The sequence below is a fragment of the Furipterus horrens genome, unplaced genomic scaffold (genome assembly GCF_987537825.1).
Source record: "Furipterus horrens unplaced genomic scaffold, mFurHor1.1.pri manual_scaffold_4, whole genome shotgun sequence".
In the NCBI taxonomy this organism is placed as follows: domain Eukaryota; kingdom Metazoa; phylum Chordata; class Mammalia; order Chiroptera; family Furipteridae; genus Furipterus; species Furipterus horrens.
The window spans coordinates 124817262-124836669 of record NW_028327174.1 but is presented as its reverse complement, the minus strand read 5'-3'; the positions used below and the strand labels follow the sequence as shown (position 1 = coordinate 124836669).

General features: G+C 41.1%; 1 protein-coding gene across 1 annotated transcript in view; it reads left to right on the top strand.

Moving 5' to 3' along the window:
* ACO1 (aconitase 1) overlaps positions 1-19408 on the top strand; it is a 69500-nt gene that overhangs the window by 34149 nt on the left and 15943 nt on the right. Inside the window, exons 5-12 of the mRNA XM_090274048.1 lie at positions 1234-1303; positions 1413-1596; positions 2077-2216; positions 12591-12762; positions 15696-15796; positions 16737-16853; positions 17377-17536; positions 19097-19232. Coding sequence (XP_090130174.1) covers positions 1234-1303; positions 1413-1596; positions 2077-2216; positions 12591-12762; positions 15696-15796; positions 16737-16853; positions 17377-17536; positions 19097-19232 — 1080 coding nt within the window. The remainder of the gene's footprint in view (positions 1-1233; positions 1304-1412; positions 1597-2076; positions 2217-12590; positions 12763-15695; positions 15797-16736; positions 16854-17376; positions 17537-19096; positions 19233-19408) is intronic.

Sequence of the window (19408 nt, the reverse complement as noted above, 5' to 3'; positions counted from 1 at the left end):
CCTCAGCTTCCTCTTCTACACATTGGGGTAATAATAGTGCCTATGTCAAGGGTTGTTATTGAATGAGTTCATACATGTAAAGCACTCAGCGCCTGTGACATAATCTTGCACGTTAGCTGCTGCTATCACTGTGGTGGTGATTATTCCCGTGACCACTGTCATGGCTGCTGGTTCAGTAACTTCATCCCTAGGAAGGCAGCGTGACATAGGGATTAGAGCATCAACACAGAAGTCAGATGGCTAGGGTTTCAGTTCCAGTTCTACCACTTACTTGCTGTGTAGTCCTGAGCAAGTTTCTTATCCTCTCTGTGTCTCTCCTCTTTTGAAAATAATGGCTATTAATTGCTCCTAACTCAAGGGGTCATTATGGAGACTAAATGAGAAAATAAATGTAAAGTATTTAGAATAGTGTCTGGTTCCTAGTAATGTCAGTACATGTTAACTATTAATGAAGTCAGACATGGGCCTTAGTTCTTAATTTTACTATCTTTTCCTATGTTCACTTAGTCAAGATACATAGTTTATTAGCACATTTTTTATGCCGAACCTGCAAAGTTGTGACTATGACTTATTCTACCTTGACTTAAAACAATGTAGTTTGATTATAGAAGTCTTAGAAAAGCTTCTTAAAGTCCTTGCCTGTGTCATTCCCGATGGACTGAATGACTGAGTAAATTTCAGCATAGTGTGGCCTTTGCAGACATGCTTGGGTGGCCCTGTCCTCCTCAGGAACCTCTGTTCAAGACATAGGAAATTGTGATTCTATAAATGCCTGTCCCTCTTGAGGTCACTTGCTCCCTGTCTCCCAGCATAAACAGATGAAAGTGCCAGCCCAGCCATGACTCAGCCCAGAGAGGTGTTATTAATAATGAGGTTATGGATGAGAAAGGAGTAGAGAAACAAGGGTTATTTAAATATCTAAGCTGCTGTTGTCATCATAAATGCCTTGAGTCTGTTCCTATGGGTCAGATTTTATGTTTGAATTAGTTTTAACTTAAGTTCACTTAATACTTTTTACCCACCATGTTTAAAGGGAGTGTCGGAATCACTTTAATTAAATACAATTATTCTTTTTACTTTTGCCAATTACTTCTCCTTTCCCGTATGAATGGATGTGTACCATCCAGCAGGCCTGCAGATAAAATTACCATTTTGTTTACTCATCACCAATATATTTGACAAATAACATTTTAAGCCTTAAAATTTATACATTTAGTATTTTTTCCCTGACAGGGCAGACAGTTTACAGAAGAATCAAGACCTGGAATTTGAAAGAAACAGAGAACGATTTGAATTTTTAAAGGTATGGTGGAGTTGGTTCCATTGGTTGATTCTTTATGTCTTGGTGCGAGGGAAAGGTACATAGGAGTGAGCTAGATATTCATAGAATTCTTCCCATTTTTCAATCCTAGTGGGGTTCCCAGGCTTTTCACAACATGCGGATTATTCCCCCTGGCTCAGGAATCATCCACCAGGTGAATCTGGAGTATTTGGCAAGAGTGGTATTTGATCAGAACGGATATTATTACCCAGACAGCCTCGTGGGCACGGACTCACACACTACCATGATTGATGGTTTGGGTGTTCTTGGTTGGGGTGAGTGTTCTTCCATATTTGCTGTACTATAGTGTGCACTTTAATATATGTTGGTACCAGTACATGACAGTAGCATGAATTTAGTATTTTTGTCTGTTTTGTTCATGGCTGTATTTCCAGTACCCAGAAAAATGCCTCGTGCCTTTGTTTTGAAGAATGAACTGGAATAAGGGATTAGGGACATTTAGAAAGTATGAAGATCACCTGTGGTGTTGGTTAAATGGAGATTCCTGATCCCTAGTTCACTTGGTGTGGGATCAAGGGGATTTGATATAGGTGTTTGGGGACCACACTGGGAGAAACACTTACTAAAAATTCTGTGGAGAGAAAGAGAGAAAAGATAATTGCTCTTTTTAGAAATGTGACTCTACTAGTACATTATCGTAACTGGGTTTATTACCTGTTAATGACACTGAATTATGCCTGAGGGAAATGGTGAGAATTTATGAAAACATTATTTTATCCTGCTGCTCCCTGCAGGTGTGGGTGGGATCGAAGCAGAAGCTGTCATGCTGGGCCAGCCAATCAGCTTGGTGCTTCCCCAGGTGATTGGCTACAAGCTGATGGGAAACCCCCACCCACTGGTGACATCCACCGACATCGTGCTCACCATCACCAAGGTAACACATGCTGCCTCTTCTGTGGTCTTGGAATCCCAGTGACAAAAAGGGAGGAAATACATAATGGAGTCCCTCTTGGTCTCCATGTGTCCTGGAAATGCTAGAATATTATTTGTTGATGACTTTAAAATGAGATGATAAGGGAGAATTCTGTGGTTAAGTCTTAGGTAATTATGTTCATTTTACTCTTCTATTGCTGCATGAACCTTTTTCTTCAAAAAATTTTTTGAAATTATGAAGTTGTTCAAATTCACAGTTGTAAAAGTGACATTCATATGCCTACCACATAGACTTAACAGATAACTTTTTGGCATATTGCTTCATAGCTCTCTCAGTATATTTTTTAATAAATAAAATATTTTTTGTTTGTTTTTGAATCATTTTTATTGTTATTCTATTGCAGTTGTCCCAATTTTTCCCCCATTGCCCTCCTCTACCCATCCCACACACTGTTCCCACAGTCAATTTCACACTGTTGTCCATGTCCCTGCATTATTCATACAAGTTCTTAGTCTGGTACCTTCCCCTTCTTTCCACCATTATCCCCCGCCCCTTCACCTCTGGTCACTGTCAGTCTGTTCCATGTTTCCATGCCTGTGGTTCTGTTTTATTCATTAGTTTATTTTGTCTGTTAGATTCCTCTTATGGGTGAGATCATATGGTATTTGTCTTTCACTGACTGGCTTATTTCACTTAGCATAATACTCTCCACTTCCATCCATGCTGCTGCAAAAGGTAGGATTCCTTCTTTCTTTCTGCTACATAGTATCCCATTATGTAAATGCACCACAGTTTTTTAATCTACTTATTTACTGATGGACACTTAGGCTGTTTCCAGCACTTGGCTATTGTAAATAGTGCCCATATGAATATAGGGGTGCGTTAGTTCTTTTGAATTCGATGTTTAGGATTCTTAGGGTACATTCCCAGCAGTATAATTGTTGGGTCAAAAGACAGTTCCATTTTTTGTTTTTTGAGGAAATTCCATAATGCTTTCCATAGTAGCTGCACCAGTCTGCATTCCCACCAACAGTGCACCAGGGTTCCCTTTTCTTTGCATCCTCACCAACACTTGTTGTTTGTTCATTTATTAATGACGGCCATTCTGACCACTGTGAGGTGGTATATCACTGTGGTTTTAGTTTACATTTCTCTGATGGCTAGTGATGTTGAACATCTTTTCATATGTCTGTGGGCCCTCTGTATGTCCTCCTTGGAGAAGTCTCTATTCAGATCTTTGCCCATTTTGTAATTGGATGTTTGTCTTTCTAGTGTTGGGTGATATGAGTTTTTTATGTATTTTGGAGATCAAACCCTTGTCTGATGTATCATTGGCAAGTATGTTCTCCTATACAGTTGGTTCCCTTTACATTTCTTTTTAATATGCTTTATTGATTATGCTGTTACAGTTGTCTCAATTTCTTTTTCCTTTGTTCCCCTCTACCCAGTGACATCCCTCCCTCCAGCTGTCCCCCCTCCTTAGTCCATGTCCATCGGTAGATCTTCTATCTACTCCACTCCCTCCTACTATGTTTCTTAATTCCTGTACCATCTCCCTCCCTTTCCCACCTTCCTCCTCCCTGCTGACCTCCCCCCATAATTTTCACAACACCTATAATTCTTTTCCCACTCTCATTGCCTACTTAGTTTACCTTTGTTTCAGTTCCCTAGCTTCTGTTGTTGATTGTTGTGATACAGTTTTCATTTTAATTTCATAGTTTTGATCCTCTTTCTCCTAAATAAGTCCCTTTAACATTTCATAAAACAGTGGTTTGGATCTGATGAACTCCTTCAGTTTTACTTTGTCCTGGAAGCACTTTCTCTGCCCTTCTAAGTGACAGCTTCTCTGGATAGAGTAATCATAGTTGTAGGTTTTTGCTTTTCATTACTTTGAATATTTCTTGCCAGTCCCTTCTTGCCTGCAGAGTTTCTTGTGAGAAATCAGCTGATTGCTTATTGGGACCCCTTTGTATGTAATTCTCTTCTTCTCTCTTGCTGCTTTTAAGATTCTGTCTTTATCCTTAATTTTTAACATTTTGATTATAATGTGTCTTGGTGTTGTTCTCCCTGAGTCCAGTTTTTTTGGAACTCTCTGTGCTTCCTGGACCTATAAATCTATTTCCTTCCCCAAGTTAGGGAAGTTCTGTTTCATTATTTTTTCACATAAATTTTGAATTTCTAGTTCTTCACCTTCTGGCAACCCTATGATTTGGGTGTTGGGCCACTCATAGCTGTCTGATAAGTTTCTGAGCCTCTCCTCATTTTCCTCATTTCTCGTTCCCTCTTTCTGCACTGGTTGACTGTTCCTTCCCTATGTTCCGATTTGTAGATTGGATCCCTGGTTTTCTTGCTCTCACCACTAGTTTTGTATGTGTTTTCATTCATTTCAGCAGGACTAGCCTTCATTCCTTCCCCGTCTTGTTTAAGATCTGCTGTTCAGTCTGTAAGCATTTTTATAACCAAAGCTCTGAACTGTGCCTCAGAAAGATTTCCTATCTGCTACTTTGTTAGATCAGATATTTGCTGTCTGGTCAGCTGTGTCACGGGGATCTCTATCATGATCTGTGCCATCTTGAACAGTTTTGTGTTTACCTTTGCTTCTTGGACAGGGCTGTCACACCTCCTATGCTATAGGAGGCGGAGCCCCGTGCACTTGTCACAGCCGGGGCGACCCATGTCACCACGCCGTGGTGTTTTCCGCAGGGGTGGGATGGATTTCTGCTGTTCATTCTCCGCTGAGAGACTGGGAGCCTCGTCCTCCGTCCCCACCCCCACTGGGCCTCACAGTCTAAGGCAATGGAGATCTGCCTTCCCCGACTTTGGAATCGCAAGCTGATGGGTCCGGTCTGCAGCTGGGGATGCTCTCCAGGCTTCTCACCTCCCCTTCAATACGGGTGTCTGTGCTTACCGCTGTCCTGCCGCCGTCGCTGTTGCTGCTGCCACAGACAACATAGCTTGACCTTTCCTCCCCAGCTTCGCCCCTCCTACCCGTCCAGATGAACACCACTTCTTTATAACTTCATATGTTGGACTTTCATTTATTTTCTGGAAGTTCTGGTTATTTATGGTTTTGCAGTAGTTGTATTCCTACTTAGTTGTGGAGGGAAACAGAGCATGTAGTCTAGGCCTCCATCTTGGCTGGAAGTTTCCTTTGTTTGTTTGCTTCCGTGTCCCAGGCAGAGCTGTCACTCCTATTTCGTTGTAAGGGGTGGAGCCTTAAGTATTCATCAGTGACCGGCAAACTGTTTCACGACATTGTGGCACTGGATGTGGGGGAGGGGTCTGAGAAGGAACAATGCGGCTTGCCCAGCACTCACCCCTTTTCCAGGTACTTCTCCAACTTCTGTATGGGACTGGCGCCCCTCTAGCTGCTGCCCTGGCCGTTGTTCCCAGAGTGGATGGGTCTGTGGATGTTCTAGGTCCATGGGGGCCCTTTAAACAAGCAGACTCTGCTGAGAGACCGGCAGTTTCTGCCTCCATCCCAACCCCTACTGGTTTACACAGTCAAAAGCAATGAGGCTTGGTTTTCCCCAGTGCTGGGACAGTGAGCTGGGCAGTCTGGTGAGGAGCTGGGAACGTTCCCCAGGTGTCCCTCCTAACTTTTTAAAACGTGTAACTGCGCTTTCTGCTGGCCTGCTGCTGTTGCCGCTGTTGCCGCTGTTGCCACCACCACACCGTGTCCCTCCTACCTGTCTGGATGAGCATTTCTTCTTTATATCTTTGTTTGCTGGACTTCCATGCACTTTGATTTTCTGTAACTTCTGGTTGTTTCTAATTTTGAGGTAGTTGTATTCCTTCTTAGTTGTGGAGGGAGACGCAGCGTATCTGTCTACGCCTCCATCTTGGCTGAAAGTCTCTCTTTCCCTTTACATTTAAAAAAATAATTTGTTTGTTTATTTATTTTTAGAGAGAGGGGAAAGGAGAAAGAGAGGGAGAGAAACATCACTGTGTGGTTGCCTCTCACTCGCGCCCCCAACTGGGGACCTGATGTGCAACCCAGTCATGTGCCCTGACTGGGAATCGAACCAGTGACACTTGGCTCGCAGGCCAATGCTCAATCCACTGAGCCACAGCAGCCAGGGCTTCCCTTTACACTTTGATGATGGTTTCTTTAGCTGTGCAAAAGCTTTTTAGTTGGATGTAGCCCCATTTTTTAAAATTTTTCCCTAATTTCTCTTGCCCTATGAGCTATATTGGCAAAAATATTGCTGCATAGGATATCTGAAATTTCCCTGCCTATGTTTTCCTCTAGGACTTTTATGATGTCACGACTTATATTTAAGTGTTTTATCCATTTTGAGTTCATTCTGGTGTATGGTGTAAGTTGGTGGTCTAGTTTTATTTTTTTTCACATACCAGTCCAGTTGTCCCAACACCATTTATTGAAGAGGCTATCTTTACTCCATTGTATGCTCACATACCTTTTGTCAAATATTAATTGACTGTGGAGAATTGAGTTTATTTCTGGGTTCTCTTGATCTATGTATGTGTTCTTATGCCAGTACCAGACTCTTTGATTACCGTGGCCTTGTAGTATAGTTTGATATCGGGTATTGTGATCCCTCCTACTTTTTTTTTTTCCCCCAGGATTGCTAAGGCTATTTGGGGCCTTTTTTGTTCCATGTAAATTTTTGAAATATTTGTTCTAGCTCTCTGCAATATGTCATTGGTATTTTAATAGGAGTAATGTTGAATCTGTAGATTCCTTTGGGTAGTATGGACATTTTAATGATATTAATTCTTCCAGTCCACGGTATATACTTTCATTTATTTTTATCTTCCTTAATGTCTTTCTTCAGTGTTCTGTAGTTTTCCAAGAACAAGTCTTTTACAAACTCTGGTAAATTTATTTCTAGGTTATTTATTTTTCTTTTTACTATAGTAAATGGGATTTTTTCCCTCATTTCTCTTTCTAATATTTCATTGTTGGTGTAAAAAATGCCTTCAGTTCCCCCCCACCCCCACCCCTCTTCTCCTTTTTATAGCAGTCCCTTTAGCATCTCTTGCAGTGCTGCCTTGGTGGACAGGTACTATTATAGCCTTCTTTTGTCTGGGAAGCTCTTTGCTTCACCTTCCATTTTAAATGACTGCCTTCCTGGGTAGAATAGTCTTGGTTGCTCCTATGTTGGGTGCATTTATGTTTACCAGGGTTATATCTTCTTGATGGATTTTTCCCTTAAGTATTATGAAATGTCCTCTGTCTCTTTTTATGGCCTTTGCTGTGAAATCTGTTTTTTCTGTTATAAGTATTGCTACTCCAGCTTTTTTTTCATGTCAATTTGCTTGGAATACTTTTTTCCATCCCTTCACTTTCATTCTGTGTAGATCTTTTGTTCTGAGGTATGTCTCTTGTAGACAGCACATATGTGGTTTTGTTTTCATATCCATTCCACTACCCTATGTCTTTTGATTGGAGCATTTAATCCATTTACATTTAAGGTTATTATTGACAATTATTTATTTCTCTTTGTACCTGTGTTCCTCTCTCTCTCTGTTTTTCTTCTTTTTCTTAAAGCATTCCCTTTAGCATCTCTTACAGTGTTGGTTTGGTGGAGATGTATTCTTTTAGTCTTCCTTTCTCTGGGTAACTCCTTTTTTCACCTTCCATTTTGAAAGATAGCCTTGCTGTTTAGAGTAGTCTTGGTTGTAGGCCTTTGTTTTTCATTTCTTGAAATGTTTTTTGCCATTACCTTCTGGCTTGTAGTGTTTCTGTTGAGAAATCAGCTGATAACCTTATTGCAGTTTCCTTGTATCTTACTAGCTGTTTGTCCCTTGCTGCCTTTAATATTCTCTCTTTGTCTTTAAAATTTGTTTTTTCAATTATGATGTGGCTTGGAGTGGATCTCTTTGGGTTCATCTTGATCGGCACCCTCTGTGCTTCCTGAATTTGCGTGAGTTTTTGCCTCACCAAGTTAGGGAAGTTTTCTGTCATTATTTTTTCAAGTGGGTTTTCTATCACTTTCTCCTTTTCTTCTCTTTCTGATATTCCTATGATGTTCTGGGTTTCTGTTTATTCAGTTTATGTGGGCTCTCGTTGTATTTGGGCTTCGCTTATTGGTGGCTCATTTGTTGGTGGGTTCACCCCTCCAGCAGGCTGACTGGGAGTCTCAGCCCCCACCACGTCTTGCATGCTGTTGTGCAGGTGCTGGTTAACAGAGCAGTACTACTCAGAAAACCAAAACCATGCCAGGAAAAATACCCCCCTGCCACAACAGCAATATCAACACCAACTGAGCAAAGATTAATAAAATTGAAGAGAGATTAAGAATATTATAAGATAGGAAAAAGGAAATATGAGAAGACCGAAAGAGAGAAAAATGATTTTGAGTGGGAAGAGGGAGGAGAAGTAATAGAATAGGGAATAAAAAGTCGGAGAAGAGGAAAAAATAAAATTTAAAACATAAGTAAAACAGGGAAGGACAATGGCAAAATGGAGTAAGAAAAAGGAAGAGTATGCTATGAGGTTTGAAATAAAATGTAAAATGTAGTGAACCAAAGGGAATAAAATTGCAGAGAAATCACAACAAGGTCAATAACAAGAGCTGAGCAAAGATTAATAAAGATGGAAAGGGAATAAGAATATTATACAAAAGAGAAAGGAGAATATGAGATGTTTACAGTAAAGAAAAATGACCCTGAGAGGATAAGGGAGGGAACATTAATAAAAGTAAGGAATAGAATCCTGGCTAAGAAAGGGAAAAATAAAATAAAATTCCTAACTCAAATCAGCAAGGGCAGGAGAGGCGAAATGGAGTAAGACAGGGGAAGAGTAACCTACAAGATTTGAAATGCAAAAAATAGTGAATAGGAAAACCATTGACGAAGAACAGCAACATCCATAATATCTATGTCAAACAAGCCACCATTTATAAAGGTAGAAAGGAAATGAGAATATCCTAAGATTGGGGAAAAGAATGTGAGCTAATTAAAGGAAGTAAGTGCATTTGAGAGGATAGAGGGAGGAGAAATAGCAAGAGTGAGGAATAGGAACGGTGTAGTGGGGGGGAAATAAAATTTACAATGAAAATAAGAAAGGGCAGGAAGAAGGCAAAATGAAGTAAGACAAGGGGAGGGTGCAGTGTGAAGTTTGAAATAGCTACAAAATAAAAAAGTAATATAAAATAAAAATAAAAATAAAAAGTAAAAGACAAAAAATAGTGAATTAGTTGGAATACAATTGAAGCAAAAGAAGAAATATTAAAAGGCTATGTGAGAGGGAAAAATGCAAATACTGAAGAAGACCGAGGTAGAATTCATCTCAGCAGTTTGGTGGTCTTCTGACTTCTCTTTTGGATCTGCCTCTGGTTTTTTATCAGCTCTAGGTCCTGGGGTGGGTCGTCCAACTTCTGGCAGCACCACCTGTATCACCTTCACCTGCCTCTAGAGGGAGCTTTGTTGCAATCAGGAGGGTGGGACCTCTGGGGCTACCCTGGGAGGCACCGTTCAGTCTTCTGGGAAAATTGTGAGTGTATTTCCCCTGCCCCTACACCACTCGTCTTGGTCTGTCCCAGCTTATTTCCAATAATGTATAGTTTCTGATGAATTAGCTGTTTCAAGGGAGGGGCCAGTCTGTGTTAGAGGAACAGAGCTCTCCAGCTCTGTGCTGACGGCAGCTCTGTGTGTGAGCTGAAGCTGGGCAGGGCCCTGGTTCCCCCTCGCTGCACTGACCTCAGATCTCCCTGCCTTGCTGGCCTCAGCAGAATAGGGCCCTAGGAACCAGTGTATTTTCTCTCCCTGAGAGAAGTTCAAAGTGGGCCCTTTAGTTGTTCCTCTTTCTGTTTTTCTCCTGCGGAAATGCACCCTGCAGGGGGTTGGAGCCTGACCTGCCTGTTTAGCTTAACTTCCCTGCTCCTGCAGGAGGTGGGAGCTGGGTGCAACCTCCCTTCCCTGAGGTTCCATCTGCCAGGGAACGGGGCTCTGTCTGGCTTTAAATAATCTCAGCTGCACACCTCCAGCCCTTCCAGTTCCCATCCCACTGCCCTCGCAGCAGGCGGAGTCCTGCACTCTCCACTCTGCACATCATTCATCCTGCCAGCTGTGATGGCAGAAAAATCCCCTGGTTTTGTACCTTTCTGATCAATCTTCCCAGCTGCACTTAGTGGGAGCAAGCCGCACCCTCAATCCTTCTTGCTGGCAGAGCAGCTGTGCTCAAGGTCCCTAAAATATATTATTTATGGCTTAAGCCACCTTCTCCATTCCTAGAAATAACCACTATCCTGAGGCTGTAAAAATCATTCCCGTGCATCTGATTATTCTTTTACTACATTTCCCTCCATGGTTCTTCTTTATATGTAAATAACAAACTTGTTCTGTGAATAATGTTGAACTTGTTAAATTCCCATCTCAGAATTGTAAGTTACGTTATTGTAACAGATGTTTCTCCAAACTGGAAAATGTATTTTTCTTTAGCCCTTTTAGGAAATTTTTTTAATGTGATTTGCTTCTTTGCAAAAAGAAGGCAGTTTTATTTCTGAAAGGTTTTTAGAAAACTAATTTCTTTATTATCATAAACATAATTTTTTCTGGTTGTATAGGTTGGAGGCTTGGGGTATTTGGGATAGACACTATATTGGTAAAGGCCAAAAAAAGTTTCTCTTTGATGTAATATTTATGGAATTTGAAATTGGATTTATTTGAACACACTAGCTTATCATAGACGTCTGTGTATTGTTCTTCAAATGTGGAATAATATAAGGTTTGCACACAAAATTTGGCAAAATTTCACATAACCAAAAGAGCCCACCACTGTGGCTGTCCAAAATTCATGGAACTGGCCTCTTGTCGGACAAGTCAGTCACAGAGGCGGCCCCCACCCTGCCCAGTGGCTGGCTGGAAAAGATATGGGAATTAGAGACTGTCTGGATATTTTGGTTACATTTCACTGGTACCTGTGTTTAGGAAATTTGTTGGTTATGCCCTGAAAACAGCCACTTACTTACTCAACTAGGACAAGTCATAATTTATTTGATTAAAAAATTTTCATTGTTAGCACTTCTAGTCATTTCCAATGACCCTCGTTAGAGAGAAAGAGTTTCTCATCTTTAAAAACTTTTCTTAATATTGTTATTTGTATTTATGGCATTACTTTTTTGGGGGAAAACTATTTTGACATAATTTTAGATTTACAGAAGAGTTCATGTAAGGATAATACAGAAAGTTCCTGTTACCTTTCTCTCAGCTTCCCAAAATGTTATCTTACATAACCATAGTACATTTTATCAAAACAAAGATGCTGACATTGTGACATTGTTATGGATGACACTGTTACAGAACCCTTGGGCTGCTCCAATTGAAACAGAACCCACGGGCTCTTTAGTTAGGGGCCCGATTGCCCGCAGCCAGAATTATAACTCTCAATACCAGAGTTTAGTGAAAAGAAAAAGAGTTGTTTATTTAACAGTTATACAGATCTAATTATTTGCGGATTTCTGCTGTTAAGTCTTATGTTCTTTAAAACACCCATAGACACATATCCGTGCCTCCCCCTACCAAACCAGGCTAGTTTTAGAAAAGTTAGAGAAACCATTTCCCTACTTACCAAACACAGTTCAGCTTTACCTGTAGCTGCCAATCATTCAATTCTGATTGGGGAGACCTCGTCTGTGTTATGGTGTCCACCAGCTTTTAATCCAGAACCTCGTGGATTCTTAGCCTCCTTGTAAACTGCATAGTTAGTCCTTTGTAATCTACATGGTCAGTCCATACCTTTTCAAAGCAGCAAGGTACGTCCCTTCCTTAAAACTGCATTGTCAGACCCCGTTAAATCCGCATAGTCAGCCTGTCCCCAGTTAAATTCACACGGTCGGCCTGGCTAAAATGTCTGCCGCTTATTTTTAAATCCCTGACTACGTCCTGTGATGCAGTGGGTGTGGTAATCAGTTCTGACCAGTCACAGAACCTCACACAGGCTCTGTGTGCCTTTTCCATACCATCCCCTGGTCCAAGACACCTCTGATCTACCTGAGGCCTTGGATGCATTAGAGCCATTTTGCATAAGAAAGACACTAGCCACCAGCCTCAGGCTTGTGGAGGCATTCTGAAAGCTGCTTCCTTCTCCCCATCCCCCAGCCGCAAGCTCTGGGGGTTTTTGGACACCCCTGTTTCTGTAACAACACTATTAACTAGAAACTTCTCTAGTTTTTTTAGTAATGTCCCTTTTTTGTTTCAGTAACCAGTTCAAATTACCATGTTATATTTAGTTGGCATTACTTTTTAAGCTTTATTTTTTAAAGTAATCAAAAATATGTTGAGCTAACTTATTATTTCTATTTACTCATAAGGTTAGTTTATAAGAATTGCAGGGTGAAAATAAGCTGATAGTTCTGCATTTTAGGTATGATCTATCAACTCTAACCTTTTTATTCTGCTGCTCAGCACCTCCGCCAGGTTGGAGTAGTGGGCAAATTTGTTGAGTTCTTCGGGCCAGGAGTAACCCAGCTGTCCATTGCTGACCGAGCTACGATTGCCAACATGTGTCCAGAGTATGGAGCAACTGCTGCCTTTTTCCCGGTTGATGAAGTTAGTATCAAGTACCTGGTGCAGACAGGTAAGTGTAACAATGTGGCAAGTAGAGGGCCATTCGCAAAATTCCCTAGACCGCCGAGAATTGGAGTGCTGCCTTCCGTCTCTGGCCCTTGGAGTGCACTGGGTCAGATGTACAGAATTTTTCCATATCTCTGTGGAGTCAGAATAATTGCTGGGATTTCAGAAGATGTGAGGTAGACATGGTATGGCCAACAGAATGCTCAGATACACAAGAAGCCAAGATATTCGTACGGGTCTTTTACTACTAGTTATTTGACATGAAACGAGTGATTTTAGTGATGGTGACGACTGACTGTTGATTGCCAGGCACTTGGTATGCATTTGCTCTCATCCTCTTTACAGATTGATAAGATAGACTGATTTATTAGTTAACTAATAGGAGAAAAAACTAAGGATTAGAGAGGTAGCGGTAAATGTTCATAAACACTGGCACTAGTATCCAAGCATGAGGCCACCTGTCTCCAAACAGGGAGAGAGCCCTGTGATGGTCCTCTTTGGGCCGTCCAGAAGGTAAAATGAAAGACTGCATCTGAAGCCACTTCAGGGTGCCAGTGGTTCTCTAACTCTGTATATATTTTTTTTAGAAATTTGACTTTAACTTTGAGAAAAGTTTTCTTTTTAATTTTTGAAGTTTACTTTGAAAACATTAAATATTTATTCAGTCATTTACTGTCTTGTCTAAGTCCCAGAGGTACAGTAGTGAATAAGTTAACAAATTAATATGTAACTACTATGTGATATTGTATTTATAAGATAATGGAGAAGAAAGCATGGGGGATGGTTGAGTAGCCTGAGGATACTATTTTATACTTAGGAGCATCAGAAAAGGGCTCTTAGAAATGAAATTTGAATACATGTTAGAGTAAAGTGGAGAGACCAGCTACGTGACGTGGTAGAAGAGGTGTTTTCCAAGCAGAGGAAACCACATGTGCAAAGGCCCAGGACAGAGACAGGCTTAGTGTGTTCAGGGGACGGCAGAGGGGCCTGTGTTGCTAGAGCCCAGGGCTGAGGCCATGGGAGGTGAGGTCAGAGGGTAGGCAGGCACGGGCCAGATCCACATGGGCTTGTAGGCCACAGTGATCAGTTAGTATTTTATTCTAGAAAGTCGCTGAGTCATATTGAGCAAGAAGGTAACGTGAAATAATTTTATTTATTTATTTTTTAAAAGATTTTATTTATTTTTTAGAGATAGGGGAAAGGAAGGAGAAAGAGGGAGAGAAACATCAATGTGTGATTGCCTCTCACACACCCCCAACGGTGAACCTGGCTCTCAACCCAGCAATGTGCCCTCACTGAAAATTGAACCAGTAACACTTTGGTTCACAGGCCAGTGCTCAATCCACTCAGCCACACCAGCCAGGGCAGAAATAATTTTATTTTTAATACCTTATTCTATGTCACAAAGAAGGAGGGGAACTTTATATATCCATATGACTTAAAATTACAATTAACTTACTAAGGAGAAAGGAACAGAAAAACAAGGTTTCTCATCCATATCCAGTGGTTACCACAGTGGCCGGTGTGTCTTTTGAAACAGAAGTAGTGGACATCTAAAGTGAGAGCTGGTGCACATCTCCTCATGAGGTCTTGAAAGAACCTTATAGACTCTAAGGAAACCCAAGCCTTCTTGGTTTGCCTGAGGAAAATCCTCATGAAGTATTTAAGGTTGTAATGAAAAAGCTTATTTTAAAAAGTTGTTATTAAATACAACAACTTTGGAATTGATTAATTGATGCTTCCCTTGATCTCCACAGGATTCGAAGTGAAAAAGATAAATTAAAGAACAGAATAAATAATTGAGGCAATCAACCTAAAGAAGAGAAGGGAAAGGATGGTAGGGAGGGGAAAATATATCCAGAGCTAAGATTAGTTTCTGTGTCTCTAGAGGTGGCCACTAATCTTAGTGATCCAGCACCAAATTTGAAGCATCTATTAAAATGAAGCAAACGTACCCCTTCAGAGAAGTAGAACTCTTGCTTATTCCTAAGAGAAATTCCTTCTATGCATCTTTATGAAGGGTTGGCACGGGATGCAATGAGCAGTGGGCTAAACAATAGGTCATGATAAATAAATTAATGAAACTCAGTCTGTTTTGGTGAGGCCCATGATGAAAACTGATGACCTTTACAATGCATCTAAAAGAAACAGGCAAACAAAAAAGTGCTGATGTGTTGTGGATCTAAGATCAAGCTTTCAGCCTTATTCATCTGTCAGAGAAATGGGTGGACTGCATGTCCATTGGGCATACTTCCTGAGTATTAACTCCTACAACTGAGGTCTTGTGCATAAATACAGAGTATTTGGGGTCATATGCCTGGTGAGAGCAGCATTATGAATTAAGATTTTAGACTTTTATAGTTTAAACTCAGGTTTAGATCCTGGCTTTGTCATTTACTGGCTGTATTCCATGCAGAAGTTACTTAATCTTCTTGAGCCACCATTTCCTCATCTATGAATGAGAATAATAACAGTAGTTGTCCCATAAGGTCATAATAAAGGATTAAAGATTGACATAAACATTTAGCACAGAGTGCCGAGAACAGAGGAAATGCTTATAGCTGGTAATGTGTGGTGGGAGTTGGGGTAGATTATTATTTTAATAATAATGTGGAATGCTGAGACTCTGGCCAGTTGAAGGCAGAGGCATAGGTGTGCAGAGGCCCAGGATCCTCCTAATAAAAGAGCATAATGAAGAGAAAGGGGAGTGCTTACAGGTAAGATTAGAATGTTACAGTCTCCTCCTTAGGAACAGCAGATCAGTCAGTGGACCCTAATAAATAGCAGATTAGCTAGAGAGTCAGACTGTTAGCCCAGTGCTGCAGTATCAGCAGAGCTATTGTGTGTAAGTGAAATACACATTACTTGTATAATTGCTGGTGGAGACCAGGGAATATTAACATCTATTACTTCTTACCTCTTACAATGCCCATTTAGGTCGTGATGAAGAAAAAGTAAAGCACATTAAAAAGTATCTTCAGGCTGTAGGAATGCTTCGGGATTTCACTGACCCCTCTCAGGACCCAGATTTTGCCCAGGTAGGAGAGCACCTTTGCCAAAAATGTGTTTACTCTTCCTAAAGGTGTGATTCTAGTTGTGTCTGGTTTTTCTTAGGGGGGTGTACTTATAAAAAAGTAGTCATCACCAAGTCATCTCAGTAGAACAGGGCATTCAAAGGCTAAAAAATAAAAAAGATAGGGACCCATAAACATAACAAAACTATGTAACTTCTTCCATTCCTCCTGGTCTTTAGGTTGGGTTGGGTGTGCTTCCCTTTTTGAACAACTGATTTACTCCTCTTATGGAGAAGATCTTGGAAGAAGGACTTCACTAGAAGGCCTAGAGATATTTAAAGGCTGAGCTCATCATTATTAAACATGGGGAAAGATATGAGGTGCAAACATATTGATCAGTTCTGATTTATCCAATGACTTAACCTTCATTCATATTCTAGGGTATAGATCGATTCCACATTCTTCTCAGCAGCCAAGATTAGAGGAAACATTAGAAGTGGGATCCTCATCTTCTGTCATACGACACTGAGGGAAGGAAATGCTCCATTAGACTAAGGCCCACTTCTTTGCACTGATGACTTAATGGCTGCATTCCTCCCAAACTATCTTAGAAAAAGTACAATGGTTTATGCATCATTTCAATAGAAAGTCCATCACAGACTGACTTAAGTAAAATAAAAAGGGTGTCTGAGCTGCTTTGCAAAGATGGACATGTGGGAGGCCCTGGGCAGCAGCTGCCATGCCCACCCTGGACTTTCTGAGAGGTGGCAAGACTGCCTGCGCTCCCACTCTACTGAAGTGATCATCTTCATCTTTGGCGATTCATCCCTTGAGTGTTAAAGTGAACATTGACTTTCATGGTTTTGAATGTGGTGGTTTAGTTTGTTTTTATTATTACAGTGTTTTAAATTCTCTGACATGGTTTAATGTCAGTTCCACATTCCTTTTTCTTTTGGGGGAATAGGTGGTAGAATTAGATTTGAAAACAGTAGTGCCTTGCTGTAGTGGACCCAAAAGGCCGCAGGACAAAGTAGCTGTGTCTGACATGAAAAAAGACTTCGAAAGTTGCCTTGGAGCCAAGGTACGTGCCCGGGGTGGAAATCCTCCCCACACCTGACCTGCCCCATGCTCAGTTGTTTTTAGTGTTTTTTAGTGCCCAGGCTTCTCTTTGCCACACTCAATGATGCCTCTTCCTTTTGCCTGGCAGTGAGGGTGTTTCTTCTCCATCCTGAAGTCCTTAATGCCTCCCCATTAGCCAGGAGCCAGACAGCTTCCTGAGAGCACTTGACCGTCCATAAACATAACTCAACCCACCTTTTTAAAAGCATACCCACTTTTCACTTGACTCTCACCACATGGTTCACTCTGCTTGCCCAAGCTTTTCTGGCCATTGTACATTTGTTGATTCTATTCCCTGCCTGCATGTCTCTTCCCCATCTTCACTCCCAATCTGTCTGCTCCTCCACACGTGGCCTCCAGAGCAAAAAGTCCTCTGTCCTACATTTGAACCTTCCTGGCACTTGGTGTGAAGCCCTTTGATAATGGCTTTCCATATTCTTTAAGTTACATTGTATATACCTACACATTTTTTTTCCTCCCTATAGCAAGGATTTAAAGGATTCCAGGTTGCTCCAGACCATCATGCTGACCACAAGACGTTTGTCTATAATGACAGTGAATTCACCCTTGCTCATGGCTCTGTGGTGATTGCCGCCATCACTAGCTGCACGAACACCAGCAATCCGTCCGTTATGCTAGGAGCAGGTTAGTGCATTTGAAACGCCCCTTGTGGCCATGTGGACATACGGGAGAAAATGTGCCACAGGGGCTTAACTGAGTTCTGCGTGTAGTTCCCTGAACCTTGTCTTTTCCAGTGCATGGATTTATTGGCCCAGAAATGTTTACACAATAAACAGTGCCCAAAGCAAAGTATTTAAAGTAGAATACATAATGCAATCTTTAGAATTAACACAGAAAATAAGTAGAAGAAAGCAAAAATAGATGGATTTCTGGTAAAGCCTGGAATCTTACATTAGAATCGAAAAGGAAAAAACTTCCCATCATAGACTGTTCTCTGTAAAACCCCTGATAGGCCTTTTTGTACAGTGGAATTTAGTTTGTCTTAGATTAATTGTCAAGTGCATCTGAATTAGGGTACAAGGCTTGATAAAACTCACCTACCTTTTATGCAATTCTGGTTAAGTAGTTAACATTTACATACAGAGTTGCATTAATACAAGGTCTCTTTAGTTTCTAAATTGTTGAGCATCCCCTACAAGTTCCTCATGTGCATCTGTGTCCATGATCATGACGTTATAGCAGTGCTTTCTTTATGACATGGACAGTGCGTTAGGAAAACTTTTGTTTGGGAATTCATCTGCTGCCAGCTAAGCTGTTTTTGTCTAGTGCAAACCCCTTTCCTTAAGATAAAGCATCAGCTTGTCTGTAGCTTTTTTTCTCTTCATACCCCACTCCTCATTTCTTTTCCACTTCTGTGATACATCCTAAGACAGAGCACCCAGTGTCCCTACAATTGTCTGTATTTACTGAAAGTCCAATGGCCCAAGAGCTCTTGGGCTTCCACTTGAAGAAATTTCTGAGGTGGAGCCCTGGCCTGTGTGGCTCCGTTGGTTGGAGCGTCATCTAGTAGACCGAAGGGTTGAGGGTTCAATTCCAGGTCAGGGCACATACCCAAGTTTCAGGTTCAATCCCCGGTTGAGGTGCATACAAGAAGGCAACCAATCAATGTTTTTCTCTCATGTCAATGTTCCCCTCTCTCTCTTTCTCTCTCTCTCTCTCTCTCTTTCTCTCTCTCTCTCTCTCTCTCTTTCTCTCTCTCCCTCTCTCTCTCTTCCCCTCCCTTCTTTCTCTGAATGCAATGGAAAAATGTCCTCAGATGAGGATTAAAAAAATTAAAAACTATCTGAGGACTAGATTTTTACCTCTAGACTGACTATATATCTCACCTGCTAGTACATGATTCAGAAGGCCCTTTGAATTATAATGTTCATTTAAATAAAACATAATTAGGAAGATTCCTTTCCCTCTAAAAATTAAAAATATATTCTATAATATATTTATAAACAGTTTTAGGTTTATCTCTTTTAAAACTTTTGAGTTTACTGCATGCATGTGAATAACTTTGGACCAGTGAGCTTTTGATTCCTGTTAGCAGAAATTGCAGAAAGTACCAACACACATGGAGCTCTGTCAGGTGCTGGCAGGAATTGCAGACTGAAAGTCAGTGTCTTTTCAGAACTGTTCCTGGTGCCTAGAGTAGGTGGCCCCCCACACCACCTCGTGTCTGTGTTTACCAATTCACAGGACTGTTAGCGAAGAAAGCGGTGGATGCTGGCCTGACCGTGAAGCCTTACATCAAAACTAGTCTGTCTCCTGGGAGTGGAGTGGTCACCTACTACCTGCGAGAAAGTGGAGTCATGCCTTACCTGTCTCAGCTTGGGTGAGGGAGAGTTTTCTTTTGCTTTTGTTGTATTATCTTCCACATGTATCTTGCTATGTCACCTTGTAACAGATATGAGTTTATCTGATAGTATCTAATTGTGTAGTCTTTTGTCAGATGGTAAGTAGACTTAAACCCTTACATTCCAAGGATAGGTCTTCCTGTGGACAGTCATG